Raw genomic sequence first — 22,127 nt, 5'->3', positions numbered from 1 at the left:
AGAAGTAACTGTAATTAGATTACAAGAAAAATAAGAGTAATCCCTTATACTTTACTTTTCCAAAGGAAAAGTAATTTAATTACAGTAACTAATTACTTAGTAACTAGTTACACCCAACACTGCTACATACACATTTCCTGTATTATCTGGATGTATTATATTGAAGAGACTGAGAAACAATTATATATGTTGTTTATTATATCACTATAACATTGACAAAAACAACAAATCTAATTCTGGCATATAAATATACACATATACATGCTACTAAAGGTTCTTCACAGTGATGTCACAAAAAACAACATTTTAATTCCCCTTTTCATAGTTTTTACAAATATGCTTTTTTATAAGTAAGATTCATTGGATGTTAAAGGTTCATTATGGTATTACACCCAAAAGCCGTTTCTATATTTTTATGAGGATAGTAGACAAAACAAATAAATAAGTGAGGCTTAAGAGATTTTTTTGTGGGCCAAAAGTGTCCACAGTCGAAGAAACACTTATATTTGAACCATTGACACACTCTGGTATTTCCAAACCCGCATCTGGTTTGACACACACACACACACCCCTTTGCTCTATAGGTTCATCTGTTAGACAGCGCTGACAGACAGATGATTTAGTGCGCATTCTATTGTGTGAATGCTCTCAATCTCGTGTTAACCTGCCAAATGACCAGCTCTCTCTCTCTCTACGCGAGCGTGTGTGTTTTCAGAGGGACGAGTGACAGGGAGGTGGTTTAGGTCCCGACAAGCGCTTGACCAAACCATCATGACTCCATTACTGAGCCCATTGATTGTGTACGGATGAATTAAAGAGCCGGTTTCAAGAGGCACACACTCATTTTCTCCTCACACACAGACAGAGACACACACAATCACACGCTCTGTTAACAGATCCCATCATGCACACATAACAGAGTCAGAGTAACAGTCCGTCAGTTTAACCGCCTGCCACGTCAGTAGACAAAACAGGAAATAAAAACGTTGAAATACAGCAAATCAATTAATACATCACAATTTACTGTGCATTAGTTGTCTTGTTACATTTATATGCATCGATATATAAGACATTTCAGAGCAGCGTTTCATATAATGGCTATAGCTCCACAAACTCAAATGTCAGGTGGCCTGATTTCATATTGCAAATGGCCAGTAAGAGCAAGTAACATAAAGAGCAAGAGTTGAATCAGAGAGATTTATCTGTGGTAAAATGGCTTTGGACCTCTCTTTGTTTACTCTTGCAGACGGTGATTGCTTTGGCACGACTCAAATTATCTTGTCAGGGCAATAAAGCTGACCGGTGCTGAGGAGAGAGAGAAAAAGAGAGGGCGAGGCAGAAAGGGAGATGTAGGGGTGATAGGTTTAGTGTTGATGAATAGAAATTACAATTATGTAGTTTGTTATATAGGCTATATATGGCAGGTGGTGTAATGATGGTATATCAGATACTGTGATATATATATCATCGTTTATATCATGACTACCAAACATTATTATTTATTATACACTATTAATACCCGATTCTGCTGGTCACAGCACCTAAATCAATATTCACATCCATTCTTGGGATCCATTCTTAGTTGTCCAAAAAACACCCCCTCTATTGCCAGGGTAATTTCTAAGAATGAAAAAACTAAAATAGAAGAGATAAGACAGAACAGTGCCGAAAACAAATAAAGCAGAGGGCCTGAAAATGAGAAAGAGATGTGCAAGATGTTGCTGGACCGAGATGGGGGAGGGAGGGAGGGAGAGGGGGGCGAGCGAGAAAAGGGTGCTGAGAGAAACAGAGACACACGGAATTGTAATCGATTACCTATTTTTCAAAGTCACTTAAAGTGTCCAGAGTGTGGGGCTGTTAAGTAGTGGTGCCGGAGAATAGTGGAAGGGTATGCGCAGGCACGCTTGACTGGGGACAGGAGAGGATGGGGCGGGGGGCAGGTGGAGAAATGTATGGGGGGGAGGGGGAGTTTTGGGATGCTAACACTGACCCTGCTAGCTCCTCACTGATGAATCTGTGCTCTTGCAGGAAATACTTCTGACAGGCCAATATGCGAGAAGAGGATTTGTGCCCCCATGGGGACTTTGTGTCCATGTGTGTGTGTGTGTGTGTTTACATGAGCATGTTTGTCTGCGTGGGCATTGCCGATCCATCGCTCTCTCAAACGGTACACACATCATGAGAAGACAAACACGACGTTGCCCGCTGAAGTCAAGGACGAGCTCATGCTGAGCCCAGGGCTTTATGTAGAGAGAGGTACCAGGATTACAGCCCCACTGTGTGTGCGCGTGTGTGTGTTTGTACATCTGCGTGCAACCTGCCCCCAAGTTACCTCATCATCTCGAGAAAAGATGCTCACTAACCTTCGCTACAACAGATCAATACCTGCCTCCCGGACACTTAGGAAAAAACTGCCAGAGATCAGATGCTTGCTTCATGTTTGCCTGCTTTGATAATTGAACACAATGGATCTGATGTTTTCTCTGTGTGAAATGGCTTTATGTCCAAGTCGGTTAATTTTAACATGATCATAGAGGTGACAAAAGAGGCAGGTGGTTGCCGGATAAACTTTGGCTATTATTAGTATTAGTAGTAAACTGATTGTTCCAGTCCTGAATGCTGATTGGTCAATACAACTTTCCAGCTATGATGCAAAACACCTGTTCACCTACTATAGCTACTATGCATAGCTTTCCAATGCATATCTTAAAATAATACATACTTATATATTTTAGTGGTAGGGTGACATAACCTTAAACATTTTCAAGATTGTTAAAATTTTTAATTATAAAAATTTTCATTTTATAAACATAATCAGGGCTTTGAACCAGATTTTTTCCCAATTGGCTCATTCCGAACAGAAACAGTATTTTAATGTTTCCAGTTTTCAGTTCAACCCTAAAATTGACGTTCCTGAACCAGTTAGAACAAAAAAATTAAGTTCCCGAACCGGTTAATAATGTTCCATGTCAGCTGTGGGATATACAAATAAGTACGCTGATCATTAGGACATTAAATTATTAGTCTACATACTGTACGTTAATTGAGGTTACTGTCTCTTTAAGATATGCACGGACCTGGTTTCTGCCTCTAATCTATACATACATTTAAGACATAAAAATCATTTTTTTTATAATTTTGTTTGTATGTGTCCTGTCAAGAGCAGAAAGATTGTTTGCTTGCTTTTTGAAACGCGTCTCTCCGTGTATGCACTTTTGAGTGCACTCAAACCCGCGCACACACACAGATTGAGGACGAATTCCAAACAGCGCTTCGGGAAGAAGATGCAGCATGAACAGTCGCTCCACATAAAGTAAAAAATTATTAATATTTACCTCTTATGATTGAGCATTAGAGACTTGGGCTTGAGTACGTTACTTGCTTGGGGCAAGCTTCTCATTTCTCCGATGAGTCAACGACGACCGTGAACTTCACTGAGTCATACTGCACAGAAATCTTGTCAAAGAACGAAAAACATAAGGGTATTAACCGGTTAACGTTATTTTAAATAAACAATTCTTGTTCCGGAACATATATTTTTTGAAAGTGTCTGGTTTCGTTTCTGTTCCTTGCAAAACATCAAAAGTGTCTGGTTTTTGTTTTCGTTCCGTGAACCGGATCAAATTGAAAATAATAAGGCACTTGAGGCTATGTTATATTTTGAATAAACAGTATAATCCTGCTGTTATAGGATGCATGCCCTATAGATTTAGCCCTTTTTGTTGCTTAAGTGAATAATAGTAGTTAATAATATTTTGCGTGCACAAATTTTTCTAGGGCTGATAGGGAAAAGTGTGATTTCCTTACGTCCTGTTTGTGAACACTACGTGTATATATTTGCGCTTTGAATTGGGGTAAACAGACTCACCATGTGGCTACAGCTGTAGTCTTTTGGTAACGGTTAGTTCATCCAGGATATCCTGTTTGGGGGAGGGTCTATTGTCCCATGGGCTAAAAATAGTTGCTTTGATTGGCTCGTTCCAGATCTGAGAGATGTTTGGGTGAAACAGGAAGTCTCGTCCCTGAGTATTTTTGCCCATTTATGAACACACAGAGCTGTTTTAGTTCATTCCCATGCAAAAGATCTGTTGGTCCACTCACAATCAATCAGGGTACGCACACGTCCCCAATCATGCTCGCTCAGGCACATGAACAAAGCCAAAAGATGTGAATTCATACATGCGTACTGTACATGCTAGCTATTAAATCCCTATCCCTAAAATGTGTTTATTTGGCTATACTGCAAAAAGCAGCAAATGGACATCGTCATCCTTGGCATGCTAGTAAATATCTATTATGTGCTTATATTTATAGTTATACAGTATATACACTTTCCCAACCTGTGTAAGGATCAACTTGTCTAAATAAAACTTGTGTATGGATGAACTGGTTCTCGCCATCAATATAGCCGTAGATGCTGGAATGGCGTAAAGAAATAAAGGAAGAAGAAGAAGATATATACACTTTTGTTTGTACATCCCTGCATTACACCGTGTGATTCAATGATGTCATTCATTGGTCTCTGCATACTGTAAGTGAGTCTGTGTGTTAGCAAGTGTCTCGAATTGTCACAGGCTCAGTGGCGTAACTGTCTGTGCGGAGCTGTGGATCTGGTTTAATGAGGGAACAGGAGACAGGAGGCCGAGGGTGACGGATTCTCCTCCTGCAGAAATCTGAGCCACTTAATCCACACAGTCTAGAGAAAAAAAAAACAGACAGCAGTGAGGACTGATATGACCCATGCTCATCTCTACTTTTACAAAATCTGATGATATCCAAAATAGATTTTTTTTGCTTTCTTTTCTGTACTTTATTTTAGGGAGTATGCATCAACCTGAAATCAAATTTGAGCGAATTAGCTTTATGTATGCTGTTTTCATATTGTCACATTTGGTTGCTAAAGTATCTTGTTCACTGATAAATAACCAAACATTTTCCTCTCTTCCCATTCTCTGTCTCAGGTAAGAAGAAAGTATCACTCTATGACAGTCAGGCTCCAATATGTCCCATCTGTCAGGTGTTGTTGCGTCCGGGAGAACTTCAGGAGCACATGGAGCAGGAGATGGAGAGGCTCACCCACATGCACATCAGGTACATTCTCACCTCCTGTGTGTCACACTTACCCAAATGATATCTGTAATAAAGCACATTGGCTTCGTTTGGTGTTTGGAAACCAACAGAAATCAACAAGAGATCAGCAGGCGAAAGATCGAATGAATAGATGATATAAACAGTGTATTCTTTCCTATCATCTATCAGACCACAGTCGTAGGCTTTTTATGTGGCTGTGTTAAGCGTGGTTAGAACATCATAGTGATTTTACACAGCATTCGTCTTTTATCCTTTGCCTGAGGCCTTCACACAGGGCAGGGCAGCCTGAAGCAATGAACCAGAGGATCCTGCTGGTTATCCATCCAGGTTAAAGTACTGCGTGTGTTCTCCTACAATCCTTCGCCCTAACCCTGTCCTTCGACAAAAAAGTCACACTGTGAGACCAGTGAAACATTATCCATAACAAGAAACAATGTACTGTCAATCTATAGGTCACAGACGTGCTATATGCCCTCGCTGTGCATCGTGTTGAGAGAAACCAGAAAATATTTCCCTTCAAGCATCTCTCTGTCCACTTTTCACTTTTAATAGATTATGCCGTCAGGCTGCAGATGGTGAAATAGGGAGAAAGAGAGAGAGAAAGATATTAGTTCTCAGCAGGATGTCGTTTCTGAGCGAGTGTTATCCATCACTCGGCACTGAGAAGTTATCTTTTAATAATTAATAAAGGGCAGCGGGCCGCCCTCCCCTGCGGGCAGCGGCTGTGGACACTGACGTGTCTCTGGGCGTCTGCCGCCCCTGCCTGTTTGATGGTGGCGGTTATTTAAGGCAATAGCGCCATCGCTCCTGGTCTGTCAGGGTTGGATCCCGCTCGGCATTACGGGCCCGTGATTTAGCCTCTATTTCGCTCCTTTTAACCCCTGTTTATAGCCGAGAGAGTTATTTTCATGCTACAGGCCACATGCAGCCCGGTCTCTTAACACTGATTTAAGATGCAGAGAAAGAGAGGGATGGATGAAAAGAAAAATAGAGCAATTGTGACATTCACTTTCAGAAAAAAGGTTCAAAGCTGTCACATGGGGTGGTACCTTTTATAAAGTACACATACGGCAATGCATATTGGTACCACAAAGGTACATATTGGTACCAACTTTGGTACCTTTCTTTCTGAAAGTAGGAGAAATTAGGTCTTGAACTTGGGTATTCCCAAACTATAAGGATATTTACGGATTGAAATCATGTAAATGATTATAGACCAGGGGTCTTTATCTACTTTTTTGAGGGCCAGATTTTAAAAATGTAAATATGATGCGGGCCAAACTTTTACCCATATTTTTACCTTTAATATATTTTTTCATATACCTATTATATGTGAAAAAAAATTTGTGCACATTCAGTTAAAATAGATCTGATTAATACAGTCTGAGACAATAGTATCTAATTGACAGATAACAACTCGCCGAGGGTGGAAACTATAATGCAGGACTGTAAGTGGGCGGGGCTTTATCAGTGTGACCTCAAATTGATAAGAGTATCAAAATGAGACTGCTTTGGTTAAATGAGGATTAATAAAGAATGTGTGAGTAAATCGTTTTTCATCGTTGGTTTGTTGTGTTCACACATTTGATTATGTTCAAACACATTTTAAAAGTGGATTTTGCATAAATTGTTTAACTTTCATAAATTGTTACATTTTAAGTATTTACAACATAAAGCCAGTTTTCTCCTAATGACTAAAATAGCACTTCATGTTTTTTGTTTTAATATTTTAAAGATATATAGGCTAAACCATCTTTCCGTTACACTACATTCAGACACGACTGTCAGAGTTTGCCCCCTAGTGGCAGTCAACTGAAATTTCAGTTTAATCGTATATCTGTATCAACATAGGAAAGAGGTTCATTCCTTTAATCTACGAATTAAATTATACTTAATAATGAATCATTTTTGTTGCTGATAAATAAAAAAAAAAAAAGATTAATCATTTTCAATCACAGTGTTTTGATTGGAACACATTGAAATACATCACTTCCGGACGACGTATCACATGTGGTAAAGTTCCACGTTCATTATTTTTAATGCATCCAAAGCTCAAATTGGATCTGAAAATTACGCACCGCAGATGGTTGGCATCCCACGCAGCCCCTTTCCGGCTCTCCTTCCGGTTCACCTAAAAATGAAAAATCATAATTTACTAATTTTTCATGTACAGTGGAAAGGCGGCTCTAATGTAACCACACTGATTTTAAATCAGACAAAGATGACCGGCGGGGCAAGTGGAAGATGTTTGTAGGGCCGCATTGGGCACGTGGGCCGCCCGTTGACTAGCATTGTTATAGACTGTATTTAATGATTAATATATGGCAGGATTTGAAACCAATGAGATTTCAAAAAACTGCCCAAATCCCATTATTATTTGTTAGCACGAAGAGCACAAAGCAGTACAAACAAGTCTACACTGATACTAAAGGTATCGCTGTGGAACTCTGGGAAACCGCCATCGTCTTCCTTCTCAGCTCACTTCCTCCCAGGCAAGGCTTCGCTCAACACACACTAGCACACACAGATCATTGGAAGTGACATGGCAAATTTGTGGCAATTTGTAGTAAATCTCCCTTTAATGATAGCGTTTCATTCTGCACCAAATGAGACTTGAGTGCATGTAAAATGGGGAAAGCTATTTAAGATGTAGCATTAGGCAGATGTCTGAGTGGATTCGGGTGAGTGTGTGTGAGATTGGGACCCGATGCCGTGCTCTCTCTCTCTCCCTCGTGGCCGTATTGCCTTACCCCCTCCCTTGACTCGTCCTCCGCTCTTCATGTATGGAAATGGAAATCCATCATGCCCTTTACCCGTCTGCCTGCTACTAGGGCCACGGCAATCTACATATTCCCCCGCCCTTCCCCGGCATCTCCACGTAATCAATTTGCCTCCAGCGGAGCGAGGGAGAGCTGGGTGGCAAACGACACGAAAAGCAATCTTTATCTCCGGCTTACAACCCCCCAACTGTCGACTGGCATTTATTCAATTTTCACCAGCTCTTTTTCGTTTCTGCGTACCTGAATTTGCTCGTGAAACGGGAATGAGAAAGCTCGGTTTGTTTCAGTGTGGGATTTTTAAAGTCAGGTGCACATAATAAACGGTTTTACACTGAACATCAAGAGATAAACATTGTTTAATTGGTGAGTCAATGAAGGTTGAAGAAATAGTTTAGCCAAAATTGAAATTCTGGATGACCAAGGATGTTTTGCAGAAAATTCGAGCTCATGCTCTTCAAAGAAACACCATATAAGTCTTTATGTAAAGAACAGTGACTATTATAATATATTGTTCATTATATATGCATTATATGTTAAAACATCTTCTTAAAGAAGCATGTCTCACCTCTTATGTTTGTGTTTCTCAACGTGGCCAGAAGATTACTTACAAAGCTTACATTCAGCTTCCGTTTAAATTTTCAGTGCAAAAAGCCAACATGATTAAACCTCAATGTCAACACACGCTAGTCCTATATTAACTCATGCTCCATACACCGACTATTACATAATATCCCCCAGGTCCTATATCTCAGGTGCTGTGTGACATCACTAAACCGGTAAGGAGTGTTTTTCTGCCGATGACATCCTTTGTCTGTCCCGCAGGCTCAAGGAAAGCAGTTTTAGGGGTGTAGGTGTCTAATGAGCGCAGAGGGGACAATTAGAGTCCTCCTGGGTATGAAGTGTATCCTAGTGTTGTTTTCTGACAAGAGGAGATGTGCGAGATTTGCCGTGCCACACTGGCGGATTTATGATTCGGTGGAGTCCGTTTATTATCTCACAAACAGCGGACTGCCACCGATGGGGCAATTTATCCCCTCTCAAGGCCTGGTCCTGATTTGTGTTGTCTCTTTCTTCTCTTATGTCTCATTCTTTCTTTCCTCCCCTTGCTGTCAGATCAATCACGCTGACTGTGGAAAAGAAGGGCATGAGGCTTATTACCTGAGTTGAGGGGCGGGACAAAGCACGAAACCACGCCCACCTCTCAGTTATTGTAGACTCTGTAGACCAGTGAGTTGCATGGCTGACATATTTGCAGAAAGTGCAAACGTGGGAAGTTAGTTGAGACCACAATAATTCTGTATTTGTGTAAAAAATAATACAAAAAAATTTAATTCCCCAAAAACCTTCATGTTTCAAACCTGACATACTTTCTTATGACAAGAGCAATTTTGCAGAATGACAGACTTAAAGGCGGGGTGCATGATTTTTGAAAAACACTTTGAGAGAGTCGGGCAGAGTACCAAAACACACTTGTAGCCAATTAGCAGTAAGGGGCGTGTCTACTAACCAACATCGTTACCTGGGTTGTGTATGTGTGGGGTGGGTCTATCAAAAAGAAGGTCCAGATTCTATTGGGGTAGGGGCGTGTCTAGGTGATTTTTAAATATCAGCATTGGCTTTCAGAGATCATGCACCCCACCTTTAAAGGATTAGTCAATTTTCTTAAAAAAAAATCCAGATAATTTACTTATCCCCATGTCATCCAAAATGTTGATGTCTTTCTTTGTTCAGCCGAAAAGAAATTATGTTTTTTGAGAAAAACATTCCAGGATTTTTCTCATTTTAATGGACTTTAATGGACCCCAACACTTAACACTTAACAGTTTTTTTCAACGGAGTTTCAAAGGACTCTAAATGATCCCAAATGAGGCATAAGGGTCTTATCTAGCAAAACGATTGTCAAGAAAAATAAACCACACTTTTAAACCACAACTTCTCGTCTATCTCCGGTCCTGTGATGCGCCAGCGCGACCTCACGTAATTGCGTAGTGACGTTGAAAGGTCACGTGTTACATACATGAAAGACACATTTGCGGACCATTTTAAACAATAAACTGACACAAAGACATTAATTAGTATCATTCCACATACAACAACGTCGAAACTGTCCTCTTTCTCCACACTTGTAAACACTGGGGTGTAGTTTCGCATATGTCATCCGTGACCTCTTGATGTGATGACGTATTGCGTGAGGTCAAAAATGACAATCGTTTCGCTAGATAAGACCCTTATGCCTGGCTTGGGATCATTTAGAGTCCTTTGAAACTCCGTTGAAAAAAACTGTTACGTGTTGAGTTAAGTGTTAAGTGTTGGTCTCCATTAAAGTCCATTAAAATGAGAAAAATCCTGGAATGTTTTCCTCAAAAAACATAATTTCTTCTCGACTGAATAAAGAAAGACATCAACATTTTGGATGACATGGTGGTGAGTAAATTATCTGGATTTTTTTTTTTTAAGAAAATGGATTATTCCTTTAAACAAAGATGCCTAAAGTGATACAGTTTGAAACGAAATGCAGGAGAGTAAATGATGATTCTTAATTTTTAGGTGAACCTTAATCTTTATAATGGGATTTTGATTATAGTCTGGCTCTGCAGTTTCTTTGCCGTCCTTTGTTTAATTTATTTCCTTTAAATCTAGATGAGTACGAACACGGTCCATGTTTCCCTTTTCCTCTCTTACCTACTCTTTCGCTCTACGCTCCATTTCATTCCTTGTTTCATTTGTCCGATCCGGTGACACGGGTGCCTACTGGATCAGACTTTCAGATTAGGGTGCAGGCTAATTCACTTTCAGTGCCAGACTGGAGCAACCATTTCTCCGGGTGTGAATGCATGATTCAAATTGAACATGACAAGGGTGACAATAGCCTCGTCATTGTTCCTCAGGTCATCATCACGCTGCTTATAAACACCCAGAAGTGACCCGAATATAGAAAAGAGATTTGGGCATGGTGACATAAAAGACGAGAAAGTGAGAGACAGAAGTGATGTGTGTGTCTCCGAGTATAAAAGAGAAAAGAAAGAAATACACAGCGTGCAGAAGAAAAAGAGAGAGATGGCAGGAAGGATATTAATGTTTCTGAGAGAGATCTGATTTGATATGTCTCTCCCTATTGTCGGCGGACGCTTTAGCCATTCCGTTTAATAATTCCTGCCTTACAATCAGTCATCCTCAATCCGCAATGTCCACGAGGCAGAGATTCGATGTACAATCCACCAGCCATGCTCGAGAGGAACCCCCCCACCTATCCACCATATTCTCCGCCTCTTTAATACAATGTTTACAAGCCAAAGCATTGTCCTCAACATATTTCAAAGTCCTAAGTGCCCGAGGCGTTTCACTGACAAATCAAATAACCGCAAAATCATTTATTTCATACTGCCTTAGTCTAGCTGCAAAGGGCTGGGGTGGAGGGATCAGGTCTGGATGGAAGCATCCAGGAGAATGATTACTTCAATAAAAAAATTATAACCCAAATCTGCTTAGCAGTCGTACTTTTGGACAGTAATTGTTTCAAATACAGCATGACCCAGGGCTGCCTGGATTGAGTGGCGTGGAAGATGGGTTCGGATTTTTTTCATTTTCATTTCTTTCCATCTCTAGATGATTAAAAGTGTGATTTGTGTGGCTTTGTTCTCTTTTGTCTTGGCTGTCCTCTCCGAGGCCAGATCGAGTCCTAAGTGAAGCCAGCAGGGGAGCGCTCAATGTGACTGAGCTAAAGTGAGTGTTGATTGAGGAGACACGTGTAGTCCAGCTCCTTAGGGGACAGAAGTTACATATCACACACAGTTATGCTGAACACACAAATGCCACAAAATGACAGATTACAGTCTGTTCAGTCAAAAGGTGATGCGGTTTATAGCCAGTGCAATGACACGAGATCACAGCAGATCAGCCATCATGTCCTTCTCACACATCACATTACATCTGAATGAACATCAGGGCATGTCTGATGCGAGCTTCTGTTGTTTCAGAACGGACATTCGGAGTCATATCAATTTACATTTATGCATTTGGCACAAGTGTATTTCTTGGGTATTAAAGGATTAGTCAATTTTCTTTAAAAAATCCAGATAATTTACTCACCACCATGTCATCCAAAATGTTGATGTCTTTCTTTGTTTAGTCGAGAAGAAATTATGTTTTTTGAGGAAAATATTCCAGGATTTTTCTCATTTTAATGGACTGTAATGGACCCCAACACTTATTAGTTTTAATGCAGTTTAAAATTGCAGTTTCAAAGGACTCTAAACGATCTCAAACGAGGCATAAGGGTCTTATCTAGCAAAACGATTGTCATTTTTGGCAAGAAAAATAAAAAATATGCAATTTTAAACCACAACTTTTCATCTTCCTCCGGTCCTGTGATGCGCCAGCGCGACCTCACGTAATTGCGTAATGACGTGGAAAGGTCACGTGTTACATATATCGAAAGCACATTTGCAGACCATTTTAAACAATAAACTGACACAAAGACATTAATTAGTATCATTCCAAATACAACAACGGCGGAACGGCCCTCTTTCTCCACACTTGTAAACAATGGGGCGTAGTTTTGCATACGTCATCCGTGACCTCTTGACGTGTTGACGTATTACGTGAGGTCGTGCTGGCGCATCACAGGACTGAAGGAAGACGAGAAGTTGTGGTTTAAAAGTGCATATTTTTTATTTTTATTCCCAAAAATTACGCTTAGAGTCCTTTGAAACTGCATTAAAACTGTTATGTGCTGGGGTCCATTAAAGTCCATTAAAATGAGAAAAATCCTGAAATGTTTTCCTCAAAAAACATAATTTCTTTTTCGACTGAACAAAGAAAGACATCAATATTTTGGATGACATGGTGGTGAGTAAATTATCTGGATTTTTCTTTTTTTTAAGAAAATGAACTAATCCTTTAAACCCATGATCCATCACTGACCATGTACTATTGTTTACCATAGCCACTTAAAGCATGCTGTATGTATGTACTAAGTTTTGTTTGTTTGTTTTCCCTCACAGCAAGAACCCATCACATAAGGACATCAACGCAGCTCCGGGCACACCGAAGGTAAGATGTCCACTGCCGTGGAGCCATTTTAAATCATTATGTGCACTGATAGGCTAAGCCACAATTAATGGTAATTACAGCTCTGTTTCATAGAGAGGAAAAGAGTCTCGCTTAGCTATAAAGTAAATGGAGAAAGGACACAAATTTCTGTCTTTATGCCCCGCAGTAATTTACTTATGGAAAAGTGAGAACTCTAAATGCTTCCTGACTGGGTTATGTGACAAACCTGGACATGGAAAGTGATCCCAATGTTTTGCAGTCTCATTGTCTTAAAAGGAGGAAGAGGCAAAGTGTATTTCCCTAATTAAATTCGCATCCACATCAATCGAATTATGTGGTTGATGTGTATTATGCGAAAATTATTATTATGCCGCTTGCAATCACCACAAGGTTTACCAGAGAGCTTTTCATGAGCTATAAACAGTTGTATTTTATTTTAAACAACGATGTTTAGCATGAACAGGCCAGGATTTAGGAGGAGAAAGAATGATATGGACTTGACATTGAATATATTGGAAAATCAAGCTTTTATTATTCAATTAAAGTGCTCACTTCAAGACAGCAGTTCTCAAACTGGGATGGTTCCAGTTTTTGTATTTATATGAAATACATTAATTTATCATATATTCTGTGTAATTAAACATCAGAAAAATAAGGCTACTGACCAACAGCACTACAATGTATCATTTAATATTTAAATGTTGTTAAATTAAAATTCTAAGATTTTTTATGTCATGGGCACATCACATTTTCTTTGAGGGGGGCGCAAAGGGATGCGCCCTACACAAGGAGCGCCGCACACCAAAAAGTTTGAGAACCACTGACTTTCTAGCTCACCAAAGACATGACATTTAATATTTTATTTTATACCTTATCTCCGTTTAAACTTTGTCACAGGAGACATTTCTTGGTTGTTCAAGTTAAGAATATGACAAAATCGTGATAAAACCGTACGTTCCTCATATGATTAGGTTTAAGCCTGGGGGCAAACCCTTTGGTTCCGATATGCAGTCAGGGAGAAACTTAGCGTATGGAAAAGTATGGAAGTCATAAGACACAGAAACGGGTTAGAGAACAGGCCATGTGAGACGTGACTGAGCATCCTATACCGCACACTTAGTATTCCGTAGAAGAGTGTGGAAAATGAAGAGGCTAGCTGGAATGGTGGAGAGGTCCGTGATTCTTTTAAAAGGCGGCTAGCAGGCAGATCAGGCCCATCTCGCTAGTTCTAAAGGGGATTAACCCGGGGGCCGAGTTGGCTCGTCTTCGCCCCTCTCTCAAACCACCATTTCCATAGCGACTTCATGCCAGTCTGCGCGTCTCCTAATCTGATGGGGCGAAGGCCAACGGCGATAGGAAGCGTGATTATTGCGCTGGCATCTGCTTCAATGATGATACTGAATATTAGATTGTCCATTTCTTGTTTTTAAACTATGTTTTAGTTTATGACTGTTATCAATAAAACAGTTAAACTTTGCATACCGTAGATCGTACGCAAATGCTAAGCACACACACTCTCTTACTCTCTCTCCGGCACACACCAGATTCCCTAAGCTCCAAAGGTTTTGAGATCACAAATAAATTGTTTCCTGACCTTGCAATTCAAAAGCATAAGGAGCCATGCATAATGTCTAATTTACTGTCCCTGTAGAGAGAGGCTGCCATTTTTCACATATTAATATTAGATTACAGTTGTCAGCCACTAAAGCGCTACCCCTTTCGTTCACTCTGATTAATCAGCGCAGATTGTAAATACAAATATTTTATAGCCGGCTCATAAAAAGCAGACGGAGATCAAGACTCGCTGTAAAGTAAGCGTTTTTTTCCTTTCTCCCTTTCACCGGTCATTTGAGAAATTAAGTCAATTAGGTTTTCGAAAGCATGGGCCTGCATGGAGGTGGTTTTATATACAGTAGGCGATCAAAGTGTCCCGTCATTTTTTCTTGATGTCCTGGTTTGTGCAAAGCCTCCATTAGTCTGAACATCGATGGTCTGTCAACACACACAGTTTGATGCCGAAACGGCAGTTAATGGCTATCTGTCAACGTTTGTTCACATCAGTCACATTGTTTCAGCACTCTGGAGTTGTTCTTCTTTATATCAGTTTTACAATATCAGTTCTGTGCATGACACGTTTGTCTAGCGGATGACTGCTCACCTCTTTCTGTCGCCTTGTGTTTCTCTCCTCCGCTAGTCTCTCCTGTTGTCAGTGCACATCAAACGCGAGGGCGAGTCTCCAGTCGTGTCCCCGCTTTCTTCTGATGAAGCACACCATTCTGACAGATACCAGGTGAGACGGGACGCCTCAGACACAGCGAGGCTGTCACGGGCACAGAGTGACACGCAGACTGCGCAATTTTGACACACTGAACACAATTGAACACACAGACCACTGGAACCCTGCGCTATGATGCAGCCATGCATTTCAGCGGGCTTCAGCTTGTTAAGTCTGTCTCACTGTGAAAGGGTTTTTTATGTTGAAGGGGATGTCCATGCAACATGTCACAAAACATTGGTGGGGTCTATGAGATGTAATATTTAGGATGGTATCTAAAAAAGTGAAAAGAAATACAGAAGGAAAATTTACAGTAGTGTACCCATAAACACTTACCAAATATGTGACCCTGTCTGTGAAATCCAGGTGGTAATCTCATAATCAAATTTGTATCAAATCATTGATTTTAATCTTTGACATGACCTTAGTTAATATTAAACATATTGAGCTTATATATATATATATATATACTGATAATGTGGTATTAGCTACAGTACATTGTCAGAGAAATTGTTAGAAAAATGGTCACTAGGGCAGTACCCTTTCAAAAAATACACCTTTGCATCTAAAGAGTTCATTTAGTTCCTCAGAGGTACATATTGGTACCAAAAAGTGCACATTATTACCTCATAGGTACATATTGGTACCAAATGTATACATATTTTCCCATTTTTTCACAGATTGCCAACCTAAATAACAGTAGCCTAAACTATTTCAAACTATTACTGTGAAAAAATAAATAATTATAATGCAAAAACACTTTAACAATTTTAAGTAAATCATGTCTTATGGTCAAATAAACACTAACTAAAAGACAAAATAACAAGAAGTTAAAAAAAAAAGTGAATTGAAGGACGTGTATGTATCCATCTTTTTCCTCCACAATATCCTCCATCTTATCCCAGACTGGATCTGACTGCTGGATGTATTAATATAGGCTGAGATCTGTTCAGCTAATCTCCAGCCCCAGGTTTACTCAGGTTGTAATGTGTGTTCTGCTCTGATATGTAATCATCCATAGTTTAACCCCGGGCTAATCTACGGTGCCCCCGAGCCCAGGATACCATCTCTGTGCTCCAGTGTCCTTGACATGTTTGTTTTCTTCCTGTTTCCCCCCTAAAGCTGTCGGTGTGTGGGGCATCTTGTCCATCTTTCTCTATTTTTTCCTAAACCCAGAAGTGAGAGAATTTATTAATTAAAAATGTCCAGATAGATCTTTTCACGTTAGAAAATGCAAACCTGTCCTACACAGTCTTTCAAATTTACTTCTACACTATAATATACAATGATTTTTACAAAAGCATTTAAAATAAATGGCACTGTTTTGAGCAAATATTTTTGTAGAACATGTTATTAATGAAGTTGCTTAAATTAACTCATTCAAAAGCCAATGATGATTCCCCCCCCCCCCCCTTAAAATTCATGATTATTCTATTAACACAAGTTTTCTGGTGTAGACAAGTAGGGCTGTTAACATAGTGTGTCATCAGAAAATAGACTGACTTTCAGCAACAATGGCATAGGAGCTCCTGTAGACATGCATTTTAGGACAATTTGAACCTGTGCCAGTGTACCCACATCTGGAAGAGAGAATCCATCAGCGTCATTTACTGTATAATTCTATGATGGGGGCTTATTGATGATGACTAGGTGAAGTTATTTAGGTCCTCATATAGAAATATTATGAATTTTACATACTATTATAAACAAAAGTTTAAATAGTTATAGTTCAAACTATCAATTAAGGCCTCTAAGGATTGATATAAATGGCTTAAAGTTTTGTTTTTATGTTTCTTCAAAATTCAAATAAAAATATAATGTAATTAAATGTGTATCTTTAAGAAGTTTAATGTAAGCATCTCTGTGTCATTCGCATATAACTAGGCTTCAGTACACATGAAGTGAATGTAACAGACAGGTTAGCATACTGCTGCACCCCAGCGGCAGAAGACGCAACTACATCACTGATGACGCACACACAGCAGCGATCACATGACCGGTAGCAACATGGCGGCGGAGGCGCGCTGAAATGAACAGCTTTAGTGAGCCTGCATTTTCAATCCTTTCGCATCCGCCACAAATACATTATTTAGTCATTTATCGACGGTTTTGCGGATAATTATTCCGGCTTCGTGGTTTAGTTAACCAAATGAGTTTGGGTAGTTGTGTCGTTTTGCAATGGAAGAGGAGCTGCAGAGCAATGGCACGATAGAAGTAGGGTTTGTTTACATCCACAATCCAGCGCAATCCAGCAATACGCGCTTCTCTCAGCTCATCATGAATGATTGTAAATAAACTCACATGACTGACAGATCTTTCTTTTTTGTCTTTTTTACCTGCAGACATTTTTACGAGTGCGGGCGAACAGGCAAACACGATTGAATGGTATGTATTGTGTCGTCAAAGTAAAGTGATGTATCTGAATGTTTTTCTTTGCATCTTTTGTAATTTTCTTTTTGAAAACTGATTTTGTTCGTTGATTAGCATAATGCATCAACACTACAGTTTACACTGAACATACACGGACCTTTTCTGTACCCATTGCGCACTGCAATGCACAGAAATATTTTAGCATATGACATCATGTCATTAATGTTACTTCATAACTGCTTTGGTGTCAGCTGGTTAAGTTTGACTCACTGTTTATTATAGAGTATGTTTAAATGCTATATTTTCATTTATTTGACTTCTGTATTTGACTATTTGTCATTTAATTTTGGAGATCATTGTTAATGTACCATTATTAAAGCAGATTAATCAGTAAGCATTACTTCATACATGTGCAGTGCCCTCAAAACATTCCTCCCAATGTTTTCTTCCTAATTATTACTTGTTTAAATAGTATTCAAAATTAAAATTAGTATGCTAAAATGAGTGTCCTTAAAATATCCATATGATGTATTTCTGCTAAAATGTGCGGATCAGTGCTCACTCCAGCGGCTGATATAACACACAAGTCATTGTGATAGGGAGGAAGAAATGGATGATGCTATAATTAATTAATATATGTAATAATCCAAACAACATTACATCTGAAATAAATAATTAAATACTGTGTGATTGTCAACAACTGTCACTCTCCTATGTGTTAGTACCTGCATACTCTTTTCATAGAAACTAAAATCAATAAACTTCCCATCATAAAAACAGCACACACTTTTAGTATGTACTATGAATTGGTGAATTGGAAGACATCCGTTGTCTTTTTTTTGGGGAAAATGAATCAGTGGTTAACTTCAGTGATTGGGTAGTGGGTGTGATGGAGCTGCCACACCCCTGGGTAGGGTTGGCGTGAGCCCGGTGCCTTCTGACCTGAGGCCAGTTGTTACTCTTGGGTACTGGTTATGAATAAGAAGCCCCTCACCTCTTAGACGGCATCAGCCACATGCTCATCATCAGCTGGGGTGTCTGTCATGTGACCTTGCCAGAATCTGGGCATCTCAGCATCCGTGCCCATGTCAATGCCAGTAGTGCATTAAATAATAAGCTATTTGTACAAATGTGAGATACCCTATGATAAATTACACAATGTTTTAGTATAAACATGACAATAAGATTGTTGTTGTGTATTACATTGTGTCTGCCCTATGGTTTTGCACTTCCCTTGACTGTAGCGCCTGCCCAAGCAGAGAATCGCCTTAACCCTTCATTTTTTCATGTGTCAACAGTCGATGACCTTTGCTGGTGCAGGCGCTACACCAAGGAAAGTTTCAAAAGCCCCCCAACCCCTGTGCCCAGAGGAGTGCCCATAGCCCCTTGCTGCCTGCGGCATGGTAAGATCCCCCTCCCAACCCCCTACTTCATCACAGCCGCAGGCACCGTAAGGGTAAATGGGGCTGACTTTGTTGAAACCCTAGCCGATATTAATGTACATCACCTCTCATCTGAGACATTGTGATTTCAGAGTGAGTGTTGGCTAGAAAAACCCCTGCCGTGCCTAATTAATCTGCCACTTTTTCCTATTTAATGGTGCCCGTCTCACCCTCCCCCACATTACCTTCAATGTGGCCGACAAGAGATGAGACGGTGTCCCTTCTTCTCTCTCTCACTTTTCTCTCTCCTCCTTTCTGGATGTAATAGCAGAACCTCCCACCTCTCAGCCAGCCCCCCTCGGCGCCATTCGCAATCACAGCCACCTAAAAATTAATGTCCCCGCACGCCATTTGCAGTTAAGAAAAAGCGACAGAGACTTACGGCGCGATGGGCGCTGTTCTGCTGTGTTAAATTTCTAATTATGTGCTCAGGAAAGGGAGGGGGAGAGCACAAGACAACCTGAGATATCAGAGACCTGATGTAGCCAGGAGGAATTGGTCTCTGGATGCAAAGGTCTAATGGACAGAGTTCACCTTTGAGACCTATCACGTCACTGTCGTATTTTGCGACCACCTTCTTTCCCCCAGTAAAATTCTAGAGCAGGACGCCCACTAGCTTGAGGCTAGTCCCGTAAAGCGGTGGGCTGAATAACTTTTATGGGATTAATACTGCCCAATATTTCTGAACGCTCAATTTGCTTTTACCTCCGTTCTTGTATGGATCTCTCAAGTCTCCAGAGTCCTCTGTGTTTTACGTGTTGGCTGTCTTTATTAATGTGTTGTGGAGTAAATGAAAATGTCACATTTGTTGCATTGTGGTTAGCTTATGTGTTCCAGACACAATGAATCGTAAGGTGGTGCAGGTTTTGAATTAGGCCAGCAACATGTTCTGATCCTATTTTTCTCTCACTTTTAAAATCAATTCTAACAAAACACAAAGATGTGGTGGAGAAGTTCTACACAATTTTGCCTTGCTTACCATTTTTATTGTACATATTATTCCAAAAGCAAATTTTTAGTGAAATGCTAAATACAATGTAAACAACTACAAACCACACTCTTTGTTAAAATGTTTGTCCTTTCTTTACTTTTGTGCTGCAGCCCGGATTGGGAAGATGAAGCGCCGGAAGCCAGAGGATGGACAGGTATGTCCACTGTGCAGCGCTCCGCTGGCAGGGACAGAGGAGGAAATGAGTAGGCATGTGGAACAATGTCTATTCAAGGTAGCTTATCAAACCCAGACCAATGGGCCTGCAACCTCCTCTAGAAGTGTTGGCCTTTCTGCCTTCACCTTTCCCTGGACATCAGCCTTTGTTTTCAAATCAATAACATTCACACACAGTGTCGTCTTTTCTTCCTTCTCAATACTAACACCGGTCACTTCTTGAGTGTCCAGGGAAGAGTTGATGGATTTGCTCTTTCCTAAAAAGGGTTCATCCTCTTCTTTTGATCAAATTTGGTTGACAGTTCTTGGCAGTTTCCTGAACCTACTTTAGAGAAATTCTCCTATATAGGCTAGTCATGAGATTTTGGTTTCATAAATGGGATTGATGGTCAGCCTGGCTTCATTTTTTAGCCATTTTAGTGGTTCAGGATCCAGCCCTTGCCATTTATTATGTGACTGGTTCCTCTTAACCTGTCTAATCCAGTAGTTCATGTGATACTAATGCACTCTCGGTGGTTGGATTCGGTGTTGTGTTGCATGTGGTCTGATAGCTTCTAAGATTAGACATCATTAGAAGTTAGAGTATTTCAAACCCCTGCTTTGATTTCCTCTGATGTAGTCACACTTTGTGGTTTTGTCTTTTTATATTAAATAGACAAACTGAGGCATGTTGAAGTGTGTTTGATAAGCGGTTTTGTTTTCGCAGAGGGAAGGTGCAACAGAGGACGACTCCGCTGATATTGAAGGAGAGAACGGGACACGGTTTGAAGAGTATGAGTGGTGTGGACAGAAACGGGTCCGAGCAACCACTTTACTAGAAGGTGGATTCAGAGGTGAGATATCTTCATATTCTCTGCTGCAAAATATGTACTAATATTAGTGATTTTCAAGGTAAATGGATATTTTATCAAAAAGGATTTCAGGGTTCACTAGCACCTAAGTTGTTTAATGAGGCTACAGCTATTTCATTCATTGTGTGTACAGTAGCTGTAGTCCAGATGAGGTGAGTTTTGGCAGGCCCTGCACGGCCTTTAAGGAGTCAAAGGAAAACACATTTAGCTGTGCAATTGACCCAGCTCACCCAGTACAGAGATGTGTGTGTGTGAGAGAAATGGGCCGTTGACCCCTGGGCTTCCCCCGCTGCAGGAATGCAATTATAGCTCCCAACCTAAATCTGCTCACTTGGGACATTCTCCATCACACACATATACTCGCACACACGCTCCTTAAGACCCTTTTTGATGTGCTGCCACACTCATTGAAAGACTTTCATGGGAATTCTAGTTGGTTCATAAATAATTTACTAACTCAGATTATTTTTACACTCAGGAAGAAGTGCCAGTCAGTCTTTCAGTCTTGAATTTTTGTCTTGAAACTTTTGGCAGTGCTGATCAGTTACTTTGATGCACTGTTTAAAAGGGCTTTATTTATGAAGAGACGTCAAAAATAAGATAATGTTTGTGAAATGCTCTCTGCCCATATTCAGTCCACTTAATCCCGGCCTCAGAAATACTGGTTTGTTGGCAGAATACATTAAGGGTACTTTCACATCTGTAGTTCGGTTCATTTGGTCTGTGCCAAAGGCAAAAAATTATACATTGTAGCTTTTTTAGAAGTTTTGGTTTCTTTCACACCACACTGATTGCTTTGGTCTGGATCAGTTGAAACAAACCAAAATTCAGTTATGTGATAACTCATGTGAGTTTGCATTCTCACCACAAACTAACTGCTCCAGAATTCATTTGAAAGTGTACTGAGACCACCTTTTCAAGGAGGTCTCGGTTTGCTTGTTTGGTCCACTTTTGGTGCGCACCCGAGTTCGAAAGCTGGATTCTCACCTGGCCAAACGAACCGGACCAAGTGAGCTATCGAACTCTGGTACCATTCAGTCGAACTAAGTAAAGCAGGTGAGAAAGCACTCTTAGGCTCTGGTAAAAAAAAGTGTCAGATGC

At 40.2% G+C, this 22,127-nt stretch overlaps 1 protein-coding gene across 8 annotated transcripts in view; it reads left to right on the top strand.

The window, feature by feature from the left end:
• Positions 1-22,127, top strand: part of rnf220a (ring finger protein 220a) — a 130,198-nt gene that overhangs the window by 92,114 nt on the left and 15,957 nt on the right. For 2 of the 8 annotated variants that reach the window (XM_055201813.2, XM_073874327.1), the window contains exons 3-9: positions 4,962-5,091; positions 12,875-12,923; positions 15,118-15,213; positions 17,541-17,583; positions 18,867-18,971; positions 20,112-20,233; positions 20,882-21,008. In XM_055201813.2, coding sequence (XP_055057788.2) covers positions 4,962-5,091; positions 12,875-12,923; positions 15,118-15,213; positions 17,541-17,583; positions 18,867-18,971; positions 20,112-20,233; positions 20,882-21,008 — 672 coding nt within the window. Of the gene's footprint in view, positions 1-4,961; positions 5,092-12,874; positions 12,924-15,117; positions 15,214-17,166; positions 17,413-17,540; positions 17,584-18,866; positions 18,972-20,111; positions 20,234-20,881; positions 21,009-22,127 lie in introns of those variants that run through there. The other 6 variants (XM_055201812.2, XM_055201816.2, XM_073874316.1 and 3 more) reach the window with 4 other exon arrangements.

This window comes from Misgurnus anguillicaudatus, chromosome 2, assembly GCF_027580225.2.
Source record: "Misgurnus anguillicaudatus chromosome 2, ASM2758022v2, whole genome shotgun sequence".
NCBI classification, from domain to species: domain Eukaryota; kingdom Metazoa; phylum Chordata; class Actinopteri; order Cypriniformes; family Cobitidae; genus Misgurnus; species Misgurnus anguillicaudatus.
This window is presented reverse-complemented; position numbering and strand designations above follow the sequence as displayed.